Raw genomic sequence first — 14,340 nt, 5'->3', positions numbered from 1 at the left:
CTGAACTACTAAATTTCAGCAATCCTTTACCTTTCTAGTCAAAGGAGAGTTACCTCAGTCTATTAAAATGATGAATCAATGATGTACAAGTTTTATTTGTGTAAAATAAAAATTAAAATGAAATCTAATTGTTTACAGATATCCAAACACTAAAACCATATTCATGCATAAATGTAAATGCAATTAATAATTAACTGCAATAACGGTATAGGATAATACAAGAAGTATGATTTTGAACCCTGACTTACTGAGCATTAAGCTCAAAGTTTCAGATAAAGTTAAGTGTACCTATTACATGACAGAACAGCAAGTACATAACATTACAAATTTTAAAAAAATCAACAGAAAGACAAAAACAGGAATCTAAAGGACATCATTAAAAATATCAAAGTTAATTTAGTTTCTGATTATTCAGTGTTTTAAATTTCTTCTTTAAATTTACTAGAAGAAAAAAATTTTAACTAGTTGTCATGATTTTGTTTATCAGTCCCAATTCTGTTTTAACTATGAAAGAATTACATCAGGACCCCAATCCCTCAGAGAGTTTACAGGCAACCAGAAATGCAGGATTGGAGAGTGCCTGTGAATCACTGGCTTTCCATTACAGTACTGTACCTAAATTACAGTCAAAATCCTGGGGAGGAGATTATTTTCTGACAAGCCTGGTCAGCCACATGGAGATCACAGATAACCCGTAAAGCTGAAGTTAGTCAGCCAAAAAATTTCTGCATACACCAGATTAACTGGTCAACTTGTCTCTTAGATCAGCAATATTAAACTAAGAAACATCTCAAAAGTTATAATCAACACAAATCAATATATTTTGTGTTGTTTGTCAAAAAAAATTCTTCACTGTGGCTAGTCAACCATAAAAAAACAACATAAATTAACACCTGATTAAAGGAAATAAAACATTTGGATTTTTAGCACCTCAAATTTATTCACCATTTTAGACAAACAACCACATTTGTAAGGCCATCTGCTCTTGCATTAAAACAACTTCATCAGCCCCTCTAAAATGGTTTGGAAAACAACAAGACAAAGAAAAAACATGTGCCAGACATACTTATGTTCCACAAATTAAATATTTAGATACTAATGAAATAAGGAAGTTACCTGCAAAGAAGTTTTTTTGAGCAAAGATAAAGTGATAGGTTGCTTTATAAACCTCAACTTCACACTGCCATGTCTGTGGCATGTTCCATATCCGGGGATAGTTGGCATTAATATGAAACTGTGAACAAAACACTAAAGCATCAGTATCCGCTTCAAACATGACAATGTGTGAACAATGCTGAGATGAAGGGTCAACCACATACACTTTGGTGAATAATTAAAACCATTTTCCTGCTGGGATGAACAGAAGGCCTCTCCAGTTTTTTAATAATTTAATCTCTTTCTCTGTGCCTGAAGGTCAGTTGACACTTTATTCATTTGTTTGAAAACTTCTACTATGAATTTCTCATATTATACCACAGATTTGCCATCTGCTGTTGCAGCAGTTACGCTGAGCACTTTATAATCTAATTTAACCTTTCATATCAAGGTTCCACCTTCCTCAGCCTACTACAAAATATCATCTAAACAAACAATTTTTAAGCCAAATCATCTATGTACTGTGGCTATTAAGTGCCTACTTTTACTTGTCATTCACGGAAAGGTAGCATTTTCAAAACTAGTGCATATGCATTTCAGTAGAAGTTAACTGGAATTCAATTGCTGAATTTCATGAAGTACTAAATGCACAAATAAAAAAGCTAATCCATCCTAAAATGTATTTGTCATACTTAACAAGTAATTTAGTTCTAAGTATTTAAAATACTTCACAGTATACTAGTTAATGTACAATTGTATATTTTGCAGGAGAAATGATGTCTTAGCAATGCAAGTCTGAGCAACACTCTACTATTAAATCCTTACTGAGCACCCAGAAGAGACAGTTTATAAATTATATTATGCCTATAAACTAGGTGAGATTAGCAAACTCAAGTCTTCACAGACTGGGGCCTAAATCAATGTTTAACTTTACACACTTAAGTAGCTCTTCAGACTTCAGTGGGATTACTCAACATGCATAAAATTACTTGTGCATAATTCTTTGGAGGATTAAGGTCTTGTAAAGTATATACAAATGCCCCAATCATTGCACTGTTTTCTATACTTGCACAACATTTATCCCAGGCATATAAAAATGATTTATATTAAACCAAATGTCCATCAGAGACAACTGCACCTCTGTGCTTAACAATGCTTTGTTACTGTAGACTTACAGCTAACATTTCTGCTTCTAGAAGAGTTCGGTACTGCATACTGCTGGTGGCATCAACGTGTAAAAGTTGTCCTTTAATTGCAGGGGAGTAGCCTAGCAGACAGAACAAATAATGTTTACATCATGGCTTCTCTTGTGTGACAAGATTATTTCTGAATTACAGTAAAGAAGCAAGAGTTAAACAGAAATTCAAATACTTTATAAATAAACAACATGAGGTGCAAAACACATCGTGAAGAGAATCAACAATATGAAGCTCCAGTTCATTCCTTTACTAGTTGGATGACAAAGGCTTAAGATAATGCAGTTGTGGAATCTGGCTGGTCCAGAAAAGGCTTCTCTGGAGCTCTGGAGACCAGGTTTCAATTTGCAACTCTGTTGCAGCCTGTGTGTGAAACCTTGGGCAACTCACTTAGCTTCTCTGTGTCTAGTTATCCATCTGTAAAAGGGGGATAGCAGTACTTCCCTCCCTCACAGAGGTGTTTGTGAGGATACACACATTAAAGATTGCTCAGATACTATGGTGATAGGGATCATATATATGTACAATAGACAAAAGAGACAGTGAGAGATAGGAAAGGCAATGATCAACTTCAAAAGGAAGCTGCATCTACTACTCCTTATATGCAGGGTAAAGATAAGACACACAAGCAAAAGCAAGTAAGGAAAACTTCAGCATATTTAATATAGGACTTCAACACTTACCGACAGGAGAGGGCAACAGAAGAGCCCGAATCCCGGTCTCCCTCCACCCCCATCTTTATCTTTATCTTGACTTTACATGGTATTTCTATGACTAAGTTAATATTTCATCAATGTATTACCCATTATGTTTCTAAAGACTTGTTATGGTAATCATATTGAAAAATGGGAACTGCTTTTGTACAGATACAATTTATGTAATATGTTAAGGTATTAATAAAATTAGATAAAATAAGAGCTTTGTTTTCAGTAACTAGGGAGAAGTTACTGCAATGTCTTATTGATATCAATTAGAGCTTCACAAGAGTTAAATCTGTATTTTTAAAGTGCTTTGAGATCCTGTAATGAAAGGCACTATGAAAGTATAAGTTGTTATTGCTCCTTTACATAGAAATGTAGGTCCTTTGTAGCCATAAGGGGAAAACAGCTTACTATATCCACTATCCTATGAATAAACAACTGTTTTCTCCTATGCACAATCTTAAGAATGTAAAATAAACCGCCTCATCAACTTACCTTTTTCACTGACTGTCATGGGAATATTTATTTCCAAATACGAGCCTGCTCCAACGTTTACATGTACAGCATTGGTTTCCTAAGGAGGGGAGAAAAAGTTTAAACGTTATTTCTCCCCCCATCTTCAGCCAGTGTATGTCATGCCTCTGGCCATCATTATTCATGGTTAAATTGTCAGGATTAAAAAAGAAGGATCTAGCTGACTAGGATATGGCCTTAATGTTTAAAAAAAAAAGAGAGAAATCATGATACTGAGAATAAGTTAACATTAACAACCAGAAGATCCTTGGCTGAAAGAGAAACTGGTGAGGATGAAAGAAGATTATATTTCCCTTTCTCTTCTCCCACCCCCCAAAAATACCATGTTTAAATATCTCTAGATACCACCTGACAAATGAAAATATGCACAAACAAAAAGCCAGACAACCTAATCACAGGAGCTTGTAAGATTCAGAGGTATCTTAAGAATTTATTTCTTACCACCTTGCCATTATTTACCCTGTTTTTGGTAAAGAGCAAGTCAATAGTGGCATCTGCAATGATATTCATCCGCAACTCAAAAGCAAGGATCTGTCTTGGCTTGCCAGGCTGTGCAATTTCTGAGACTTTCATAATCTGGTAATCTGGCGGGAAAAAAAATTTCCACAAACAGTCCCTAGAAAACAAGAAGAGAAATATAGTTACTCCGATGGAAAGAAACAATTTGTCTCATCTACAGATTTCTTTGCCACCAGTCTGTGTAATTGAATTAGGTCCTTGGAAAGCCAACAGGTAAGGAGAGTGAAGGAAAAAATAACATTTGCATAAAGCTGCAAGATACTGAAATCTTCAAACCTAAATCAATGGAGACACTTTCGCCTCATTAGTGAAATCAAACTCAAAATAAACTAGATATTCAAACTGCTGGGAAATAAACTTTTGCAGGGATGGTGGTGGAGAGACATGTTATGAGGGGATGACAGGAAGGAGTAACATAATAATCCCAGAAAGCAAATACAAGTACGTTACATTCTTTCTTCCATTTCATCTTCCCACCACAATATACTGTAACTGTCTTGTTTTGGAGATTAGGATGAGAGAGATGACAAGGTCACTTTTTGATTGTGTATAATTTATAGAAGCACAGAAACTATAACAACAAATTGTCTATGAAATTAGAATGTGTGGATTGGAACGTAGTCTGAATTTCTGCAATTTGAACCAAATATATACTTTGCTGGTTAGCCATGGTGGCTCTTTTTTGGTTCTCTTAGTATGCATTTTAATTTGGGGGTATACATTTAAGTTGAGCCTCTATTATGGTGTCTTTAAAAAGTTTCTATGCAGCTTGCAGGGAGTTTACTTTTGGTGCTGTAACTTTTATTTTCTGTTTAACTAACCTCATATTTGTGTAGTTCCCCTTTCTGAAATTAAATGCTACAGTGTTGGGCCACTGTGGTGTTTTCCCCGCCACAGGGATGTTAAATTTAATTATATTGTGGTCACTATTACCAAGTGCTCCAGCTATATTCACCTCCTGGACCTGATCCTGTGCTCCACTTAGGACTAAATCAAGAATTGCCTCGCCTCTTGTGGGTTCAAGGACTAGCTGCTTCATTTAAGGTGTCAAGAAACTTTACTTCTGCATCCCGTCCTGAGGGGATATGTACCCAGTCAATATGGGGATAGTTGAAATGCCCCATTTTTATTGAGTTTTTTATTTTAATAGCCTTTCTAATCTCCCTGAGCATTTCACAGTCACTATCGCCATCCTGGTCAGATGGTCGGTAATATATCCCTCCTGCTATCTTATTATTTGAGCATGGAATTACTATCCATAGAGATTCTATGGCACAGTTTGGTTCATTTAAAATTTTTACTTCATTTGATTCTACGCTTTCTTTCACATATAGTGCCACTCCCCCACCAGCACGACCTGTTCTATCCTTCCGATATATTTTATACCCTGGTTTTACTGTGTCCCATTGATTATCCTCATTTCACCAAGTTTCTGTAATGCCTATTATATCAATATCCTCATTTAATACAAGGCACTCCAGTTCACCAATCTTACTATTTAGACTTCTAGCATTGGTATATAAGCACTTTAAAAACTTGTCACTTTTTCGCTGTCTCCCATTATATGATGTAATTGAATGAGACTTTTTTTCATTTGACTGTTTCTCATCAAATCCTACCTGTATTTTATCATCTTCCATCCTCTGCTCCTTACATACCTTGAAAAGACCCACCACTTTGGATCCTTTACCTGACCAAAGAGTATGTAACTCACCTCAACAACCATGCCTCCATCATTGAGCAAGTTAAAATATGAACACAGGTTTCAGAGTAGCAGCCGTGTTAGTCTGTATCCGCAAAAAGAAAAGAAGTACTTGTGGCACTTTAGAGACTAACAAATTTATGCTCAAATAAATTTGTTAGTCTCTAAGGTGCCACAAATACTCCTGTTCTTTTTAAAATATGAAGTGTGCTTTAAGAGAGCAAATATTCTTGGTGATACTAAAAATTAGAGGTTTCATGTTCCCACCAATGCAGTATGCTGTACATAGAAGTTCTTTCCTTTAGGTACTTCAAGATATTGTTTACTATCTATACTCCTTATGATCTGCACAGTCTCACACTCCTATAAGGTAGTCAATCACAACAATTTCACAATTGGGTAAATGGCATACATCCAAAAGGAATATCAAATATGTGATTCTTCTCAACATTTTTTTCTTAAATGGCCAGATTGTCACCTTTATGCAACTTGTACCTTACTCTGTAAACAGTCCCACTGACTTCAGTGGAATTACTCTCAGAGTAAAGTGCTATCCAAAGTAAGGAATGGTGGTAGAATCTAGGCTTGTAATGTAAGGCAAAAGGCCAAACCTGTAAGTATTTGTTGGGATTCCATCAAGCATTTGCCTGTTCCCACCAATAATTCTAATTTACAGAACAATCTTTTCCTCCTTATTAATTCCCTACCCTAATCTGAAGGGAAACATTCAGGAAGAGTTAGTTTACAATATCCCTTAGCTCCAATTCTCCCCCAAAAAATCATTACAGTTTTATTACATACAGAAAATGGCACAACTGTGGAGGGTTTTTTTTTTTAATGACTTAAGTGTAAATTTACTACAGATACAGAAATTTGACAGCATCAGAACTACTGCATTCATTATATAGGAATACAATGTATTGATTTAAAAAAAAAAATCTAAGTGTTCTGCTTATTATCTTTGTGAAGAATCGTCCTTAAATTCTGGAGTACATGCATAGCAGCTAATGCTGAGCCTACTATTAGGCCTAAACTACAGGTCAGAGGCCCTTTAATTTCATATTTTGACTGTTATATACTTAGTTGTCTACCATGTACAATTAACAGCCTGAGCAGCAATATCAATGGAGGCTTCATTACAATTTCCAAATAGGAAATGATATTCAAGATTAATATTAAAAATGCAATTCAGTTTAATACCTTTGCCTGTCAGCCCATGGTCCATAGTTGAAGTCTGTTCCTTTCCCACATACAATATCTAATCCCCAACATGGAGGCAGATCTTGCAGTTTACTGTCTTCATCGGTTGTTTCTCCATCGTTATTTTCCTCTGTCTCCTCTGGTACAAGACCTGTAGTTTGTAATACAGTAAACATTACTCCAGGAAGGTGTTTCCAATTATGAAGAATTTTTGCGGACCACTACACAATTCAAGTATGCAGATGTCAGTTTCATTCAAGATCACTGCAGGACGCAAGAGTCAAACCATCCTTCATGTAGACTAAAGAGAAAGGAAGAGAAGGATAAGACTGAAAGCAAGAGTCCAAGGAATTTTTCCAAAGCACTCAATGACAGCTAACTTTGCTCCACTGAAGTCAGTAAAGGCCACAGAACCTACACTACATAATTTTAGCGGTAAAACCTGACTTCTGTCAGCACAGCTTTGCACATGGCACTGCCTTTTCAGTCCTGCTGACAAAACCCTCAACTACTGTGGGTCAAGTTAAATCATCTTCCTAAGCAGCATAAATCTTCTACTGACACTCTTATGCTGGTTCAATGCTTGTGTGAACACTGTATTAACTGCACCTACAGCAATATTGCCATAATGACACTGTACCGTGACTGCTCTCTGCTCAAATTTTTGAACTCTTCTGCTTAATGGTCACAGTGCCCCCTTTGAAATATCCAGAGTGTTTTGGAAATGCCTCTGTTCTTCTAGCTCACTTTTGCAAACACACAGGTATGGCTCCATGTAAAGCTACAGCTAAAACGCCAGCGAACTTTAGTGCTGCTGCCTACTACAGGAAAGTAGTCTTGGATGTCCTCAGCAAGTGAGGAGAGGAGCAATGGAAGTATAACTACAGAATTCACACAGCAACATTGCAAAGGAGATGCAGAAACTGAAATATGACAGGGATGAGTACCAGTGCTAGGCAATGGAGAAGGAACTGCAGCAGTCCTAACAAAAGTCAATGGAGGAAAACAAAAAATTTGGTGCTGTCCTTCAGAGCTGCCACTCTATGCAGAGCTAGATGCCATAACAAGTGGGGACCCCAGCAACTAGTGACTAATAGTGGATTCTTCGTAATGTCCTGAGGAGGGTACACCAGAACCACACATTGATGAAAAGCTCACTAAGGAGTGAGACATGAGCCCACATATACCCAAGAAGCTCTGAGACCCAGCCAAACTCAGAGAGAGCCCCCTGAAAAAGGGACTAGAGTAGGTATAATTTACTACCCCCCCATACTGCACATGGTTTTTAAAACAAACTTTCTTCACCGTCCCCGACGCTTCACTAGCGCCTATCCGTTCTTCACACACCCCTCAAAATGGCAAACAACTGCAAGTGGGCAGGGAAAAAAGGAATTAGATTTTAAAGTAGCCGATTTGTTTTAAGAGTGCAGAGTAGCATTAACAGGCAAAAAAACAACAAAGAATACTTTAGTCAACCAAAAAGCGTTCTCAAATAAATACTTTAGCAGGACTTCGATGCATTCAAAATAAAAAAACTTTTTCAGGAAGAAAAAAATTTCCAGTACAATAAAAATAAAGTAAGGCAAATGTAATTCAATCCATTCAAAAACAAAAATGCATTCAAATTAAATACATCAAACATACAGAAGAATGCTTGCAAACAATCCAGTAACTGAGCACTGAGACTACATGAATTCTGCGCTACTGTGCAAGATTTTACTCTTTCCCCACAAAATAATTGATTCATGTGCCCCTTCCAGGCAGAGGTCCCAAGCGGATGCATCTGGTTCGGCATCGGGAGCAGCCAGGGGAGACGTAAGCCACCACCTTGGGGGTCAGGAATAGGCGTACATACAAGACATTGTTCCTCTTGCTCACTATCACGGTATGGCCGCAACCAGTGAGGGATAGGGCTGGGGACACCCCAGCTGGTGGCTCCTAACATGCACTGTGTTCCAACTGCTAGTCCCGGCTGGTCTGGTGCGGGGGAGGGATCTCCTCTGCCCCTGCACGAGCCACTCCTGGGGCCAGGTTAGACTCACCCACAGCAACTTCCCCTAGTTGCAACAAGCTCTGCCCTGGACCCTGCTTTCTGCCCCCATCACTCCCCAACGATAGGGGAGGTGTCACTGTATGGGGAGCTGCCCCTCCCGTCTGCACAACCCCTATGCATCCAGATGCCCTCACACACCGATACATCCCTACCCGCCCCACTGAGTACCGCCCCCTGCATCCAGACCCCACCTCACTAAGCCCCAACCAGCTGCACCCAGACTCCCACCCCACCAAGTCCCACTTCACCAGCACCCAGAACCCTTCTCCCCCTGCCGCTGAGCCCTGCTTAGGCCACATCTCCCCCACACCCAGATCCCCCTGCTGAGCCCAACCACTTCCATCTGGACCCTTCCCCCTGCAGAGCCCCAGTCCCCTGCACCCGGACCCCCCACAGAGCCACCCACACCTAGATTGCCCCACACAGAACCCTCTTATCCCATACATGGTTCCCCCACATTAAGCCCCTCCACACTTGGATCCTGCCAAGCTAAGTCTGCTTGCCCCACACCTGGATCTGGGAACAGGACCGGGCATGAACATGAGTTTCTGTCCCTCTCGCTTGCTATCACGGTGCACCTGACATGGAGGGCCCAGATGTGTTTCTGAGGTGAGCTCAGGCCTTGCACTGTGTCAGGGTCAGGTGCAGCCTCACTGCCAAGTCTGTGTCCCAGAAGGAGATGGAGCGTCTGCAGGGTGATCGCCCTACCTCTGTGCAGTCAGTGGCCTGAGCTTCCCACTGCCATGCTGGAGCCTCCACTCCCATTTCCTTTCTAATCTATTGTCTAGAACAATTTCATTTCTACTCCAGTGACTCTACAGTGACATGCTGAGAACTACTTAGCCATGCCATTCACTAAGGATGGAAGCTGGCAAAGATTAGTTTCAATGGGGATACTCACGTGCTGTGATTTATGCACATATTTAAGTGCTGTGCCAGATCATGCCCTAACTTCGTTCCTGAAGATGTACTGCTCTTTAGGGTATGTCTACACAGCAAAGAAAAACCTGCGGCTGGCCTGTGGGGGGGTGGGGGAAGGGGGGCGTCCCAGAGTTCCAGCTCTAGTCCAAGCCCGGAAGTCTGAAAAGCAATGAAACTGAAAGCTCCACAGGCTGAGCCCTGTAAGCCCAAGTTGGCTGGCATGGACCAGCCGTGGGTTTTAAAGTCTTCTCTGCTTGGCATACATGGAAATATTAGTATTGCTATCAGCTCTGTGGAGCCATATAGATGAGATAATATGTCTAGTAAGAAACCTATTTGTCAAAAAACATTTCCTGAATCATCTTTGTTGTCTGTACTTGCTGACAGGTATTTTGAACTAAATTACCAAAATAACTGAAAATGGTATGATTATATTGTGTTATTTTGACAAATAAAATATGCAGAATTTTAAAATATTGTGTGCAGAATTTTTAACTTTTTGGTACTAAATTCCCTAAAGAGTAAACCTTTCGGAGCAGCAATCACCACCCACTTCTCTACTGTCAAAGCAGCCCTTGTTTTGGGGTCTCTGTGCTGAAGAGATGGTGTGAGCCTGGCACACAACTCCAGGAATGTGGCCTTCCACATATGAAAATTCTAAAGCCACTACTGATCATCTAGATTTGCATCACGAGCCAATCCCACCATTCGGTGCTCATTTCACAGGCCCAGAAACTGCTGCTCCATAGTGTGCAGCTGGTCAGTGAGTGCCTGCAGCAGCTGGTGACTTTTATTCACTTTCCACATTATCCACACCTCTTCAGTTTTCTCCTTTTCTCTACTGCAGACCCAGCTGTGATAGTACTTGTAGCTCCGTAAGTACAGAACAATCAGCTGCTCTGTCTCTAAAACAGACAAGCCAGCTCTGCTGATCTGTTCCGCATCCATGACTCTGACAGCGAGATGGAAAACCAGCATGAGGAAGAGAAGATTATGGGATGTAACAGAGGGAACTGTGGGAATTTGATCCTCCAACTCCCACAATTGCCTGAGAAGAGCACTGGCAGTCCACAATGCACTGCCAAAAGATTTCTTAGAAGGAAATGCACTGAACTATGGCCCTGGGAACACTGGGATATGTAATCACCATGCTGCCCTTCTTTTGCCAATACAACCTGTCAGCGTGAGGGCGTGCTGCACCAGCAAAGATAGTCAAATGTGAATACAAACTAGCGATAGCAATGTCCGCAGCTGTATGCTGGTAGAAATTTTCCTAGTAAAACCTTCCAATTAAATATGGTTGGATTTTTGCCATTTACTTCAATGTGGGCAGAGATAGGCCAACAATGAGCAGTTTTGAAAATCCTATCCCTTGTGTTCAAGACCCCTTAGGCCAAAGTTTTCTAACCTGTGTGCCTCAAGTTAAGCTCATAAAGCTATATTAAAGACTTGTCTACTTGGGGAAAAAATGACCAGTTATACCAGTCTAGTTATAAACTCCTTCTGAAGTGACAAAAGCTATGCCAAAAACAACCCACTATCCCAAAATAAGAGCATCTACACAGGAGGCTACAGTGGTACTATATTGGATTAAATTCACACCTTAGGTCATACTGAGAAAATTTCCCTGTGTACACAAGACCTTATACACCAACGTAGGACTGGACTGATTTTCAAAAACATCTGCAGTTCCCACTGATTTCACCAGGAGTTAGGTTTGCTTAGCATGGTTTTACAAATCAGGTGATTTCTATGTGGATGCTTAAATACAGTTTTAAGTAGTTTAATGGTAGGCACTGAAAATTTGGCATTTTTAGAAGTTTGTGAGGAGAGTTTGGCACCAAACTCCCATTGATGCCATTCTGAAAATCCCACCTCCAGGGTCTTACCTTCTTCAGACTTGCAGAGAGAAGCCTGGATATTGGGTTTATCTAAATGTTGACAATATTCATTGTAAAGCACAACAGCTAATATATACTGTTAAAAACATTTTTTCGACTCAAAATATAAAACAGTTCTCTTCCATTTATGTCAGTGGAACCTGCCCACCTGTTCATTTCAATGACAACAACATGAAAATTTAGTCGATAACACTTAAGAGGGCAGGGACATTCCATACACTTTCTTGCGACATTTTTATGGTCTCACATCCTGTGCTAACTCTTCTAAGCTGAAGATCAAAAAAATTCTTTCAGCATTCCAGAAAGACAATAGTAAGACATTAAAACTAACGGTATAGTAAGTCCTGATAAATAAATAGTACACAAATTATGTAAACAACACTATTATTTAACAGAAGATACCTGGTTCATCCATGTAATAGTAGATGTCAACATCATTGGACTGCATTACAACAAAGCCTTCTCCCATTAACCTTGGTGGTCTGTTGTAGGGGGAAAAAGGGTTAGGTCAATAATGAAATGTATCCTAGAAGAAATTAACAGTTAAGAATTTAAATAAAGCTAAATTTGAATTTTTGGGTATCCTGAAAAAGAGAGTGCAGGTCATGCTCAGCTGTAAGCTCAGAAGTAATTTAAGTACTTAAACAATCTTAGAAAAAAATAGATAAACTTGCCATAAGTAGTAACTAATCCACTTTTAGAAAGGCATTTGTACAGAAAATATCTTTTTGGCTGCCAATGGCCTAATGATAGTACTATAAAATATCCTCCAGGTTACCCAGATCCGAGGAAAGCCTCAGGTCTCTTACTGATCAGTTCCTTTCAAAGCCTCCAATATTGTAGGAATAGTGCAGCAGGTTCAGTGGCTGACCTCTCTGCTAGTGCAGAGTAATTCTAATAAGTATTTTGTGGTTCCATAGTAGCTTCCAACTCATGATCTCAAAGCGTTTTACAGACATTAATGAATTAAACCTCAAAAACTTTCTATAAAGCAGGTAAGTATCCCATTATATAGGTGGGGAAACTCAGAAAACAGAGAAGTTGCTTAAAGCCACAGTCTACAGCAGAAACAAAAAGCATAGGGGTCAGATTCTGTGCTGTGCCTCTAGGAGATGCAGCACAGAACTCTCAACCCCTAACAAGTGAGGGCTGTGTGGTGGTTTTAAGTTATCTATGCAATCTCCCAATCGTGGGCTGCTCCAGAGGCTGCATAGGTCCCTACTGTAACTTAGCCAGGCCCTCAGGACTGTCTAAATGACAGCAGTCTCCGTATGCAGCCCTACGGGCTCCATTATTGCCCGGAATCATTACATGTGCACCCCCAACATAGCCTCCTCATACTCACCACACCCTCTTCACCAGGTCTTGCAAGGAGGTCATCAGGAAGCAGCCTCATGACTGTATTCTGCAGCATCAGCCCCAAGAGAATCCCTTCCCTGACTGAATATAGGTCCTTTAGGACCCCTTTATGTTGCTCTGGCCCTTTTTACCCAGCCTCAAGGGGCTGGCCCAGGAGAAAAGATTTCACCCCAGACCTTGATTTCCAGTCTAGGGTTTTAACCATGATATCACCACAACAGATATATTTGGGAAGTAGCGGAGGAGAAAAGAAAAAAAATATAGTATATAGCTTTTTACATTATTTGAAGTTTCAGAATGAGGGACAACAGAGGCCTTAGGAGAAGGCAAATTGTTAACACACCAGTGCAAAGAGTAGTGCAGTGAGATCTCACACTTAGTGCAGCACTCAGAAAGTTCACATGAGTAAGAGCATTTCTTACCACACAAAGCATAAGCGATTTCTGAAAATAAACCTAATTTTTGGTATTTAAGTCTCTTTTCATTGGTCATTACTGTTTTTTCTGAATAAGGACATGTCAAGGTTCCTTCCCCACTCTGAACTCTAGGGTACAGATGTGGGGACCTGCATGAAAGACCCCCTAAGCTTATTCTTACCAGCTTAAGTTAAACACTGCCACCACCAAAGTGTTACACAAAGAACAGGGGAAGTGCCCACTTGGAAACGTCTCCCACGCAAAATATCCCCCCAAGCACAACACCCCCTTTCCTGGGGAAGGCTTGATAAAAATCCTCACCAATTTGCATAGGTGAACACAGACCCAAACCCTTGGATCTTAAGAAAAATGAAAAGCAATCAGGTTCTTAAAAGAAGAATTTTAATTAAAGTAAAAGAATCACCTCTGTAAAATCAGAATGGTAAATACCTTATAGGGTAATCAGATTCAAAACATAGAGAATCCCTCTAGGCAAAACCTTAAGTTACAAAAAGATACAAAAACAGGAATATACATTCCATTCAGCACAACTTATTTTATCAACCATTTAAACAAAACAGAATCTAACTCATCTCTAACTAGATTGCTTACTGACTTTTTACAGGAGTTCTGACCTGCATTCCTGCTCTGGTCCCGGCAAAAGCAACACACAAACAGAGAGAACCCTTTGTTGTCCCCCCCCTCCAGCTTTGAAAGTATCTTGTTTCCTCATTGTTCATTTT

The 14,340-nt window shown here is 39.7% G+C and overlaps 1 protein-coding gene across 1 annotated transcript in view; it reads right to left on the bottom strand.

Moving 5' to 3' along the window:
- Positions 1-14,340, bottom strand: part of BLTP1 (bridge-like lipid transfer protein family member 1) — a 228,614-nt gene that overhangs the window by 156,839 nt on the left and 57,435 nt on the right. Inside the window, exons 9-14 of the mRNA XM_074950819.1 lie at positions 12,225-12,304; positions 6,948-7,098; positions 3,986-4,142; positions 3,488-3,566; positions 2,271-2,362; positions 1,117-1,234 (exon numbers count right to left, since the gene is read on the bottom strand). Of these exons, the coding sequence (XP_074806920.1) occupies positions 1,117-1,234; positions 2,271-2,362; positions 3,488-3,566; positions 3,986-4,142; positions 6,948-7,098; positions 12,225-12,304 (677 nt within the window). The remainder of the gene's footprint in view (positions 1-1,116; positions 1,235-2,270; positions 2,363-3,487; positions 3,567-3,985; positions 4,143-6,947; positions 7,099-12,224; positions 12,305-14,340) is intronic.

This window comes from Natator depressus, chromosome 4 (genome assembly GCF_965152275.1).
Source record: "Natator depressus isolate rNatDep1 chromosome 4, rNatDep2.hap1, whole genome shotgun sequence".
NCBI lineage: Eukaryota > Metazoa > Chordata > Testudines > Cheloniidae > Natator > Natator depressus.
Note: the sequence above shows the minus strand (reverse complement) of the source record. Positions and strands in the feature narration are given on the sequence as shown.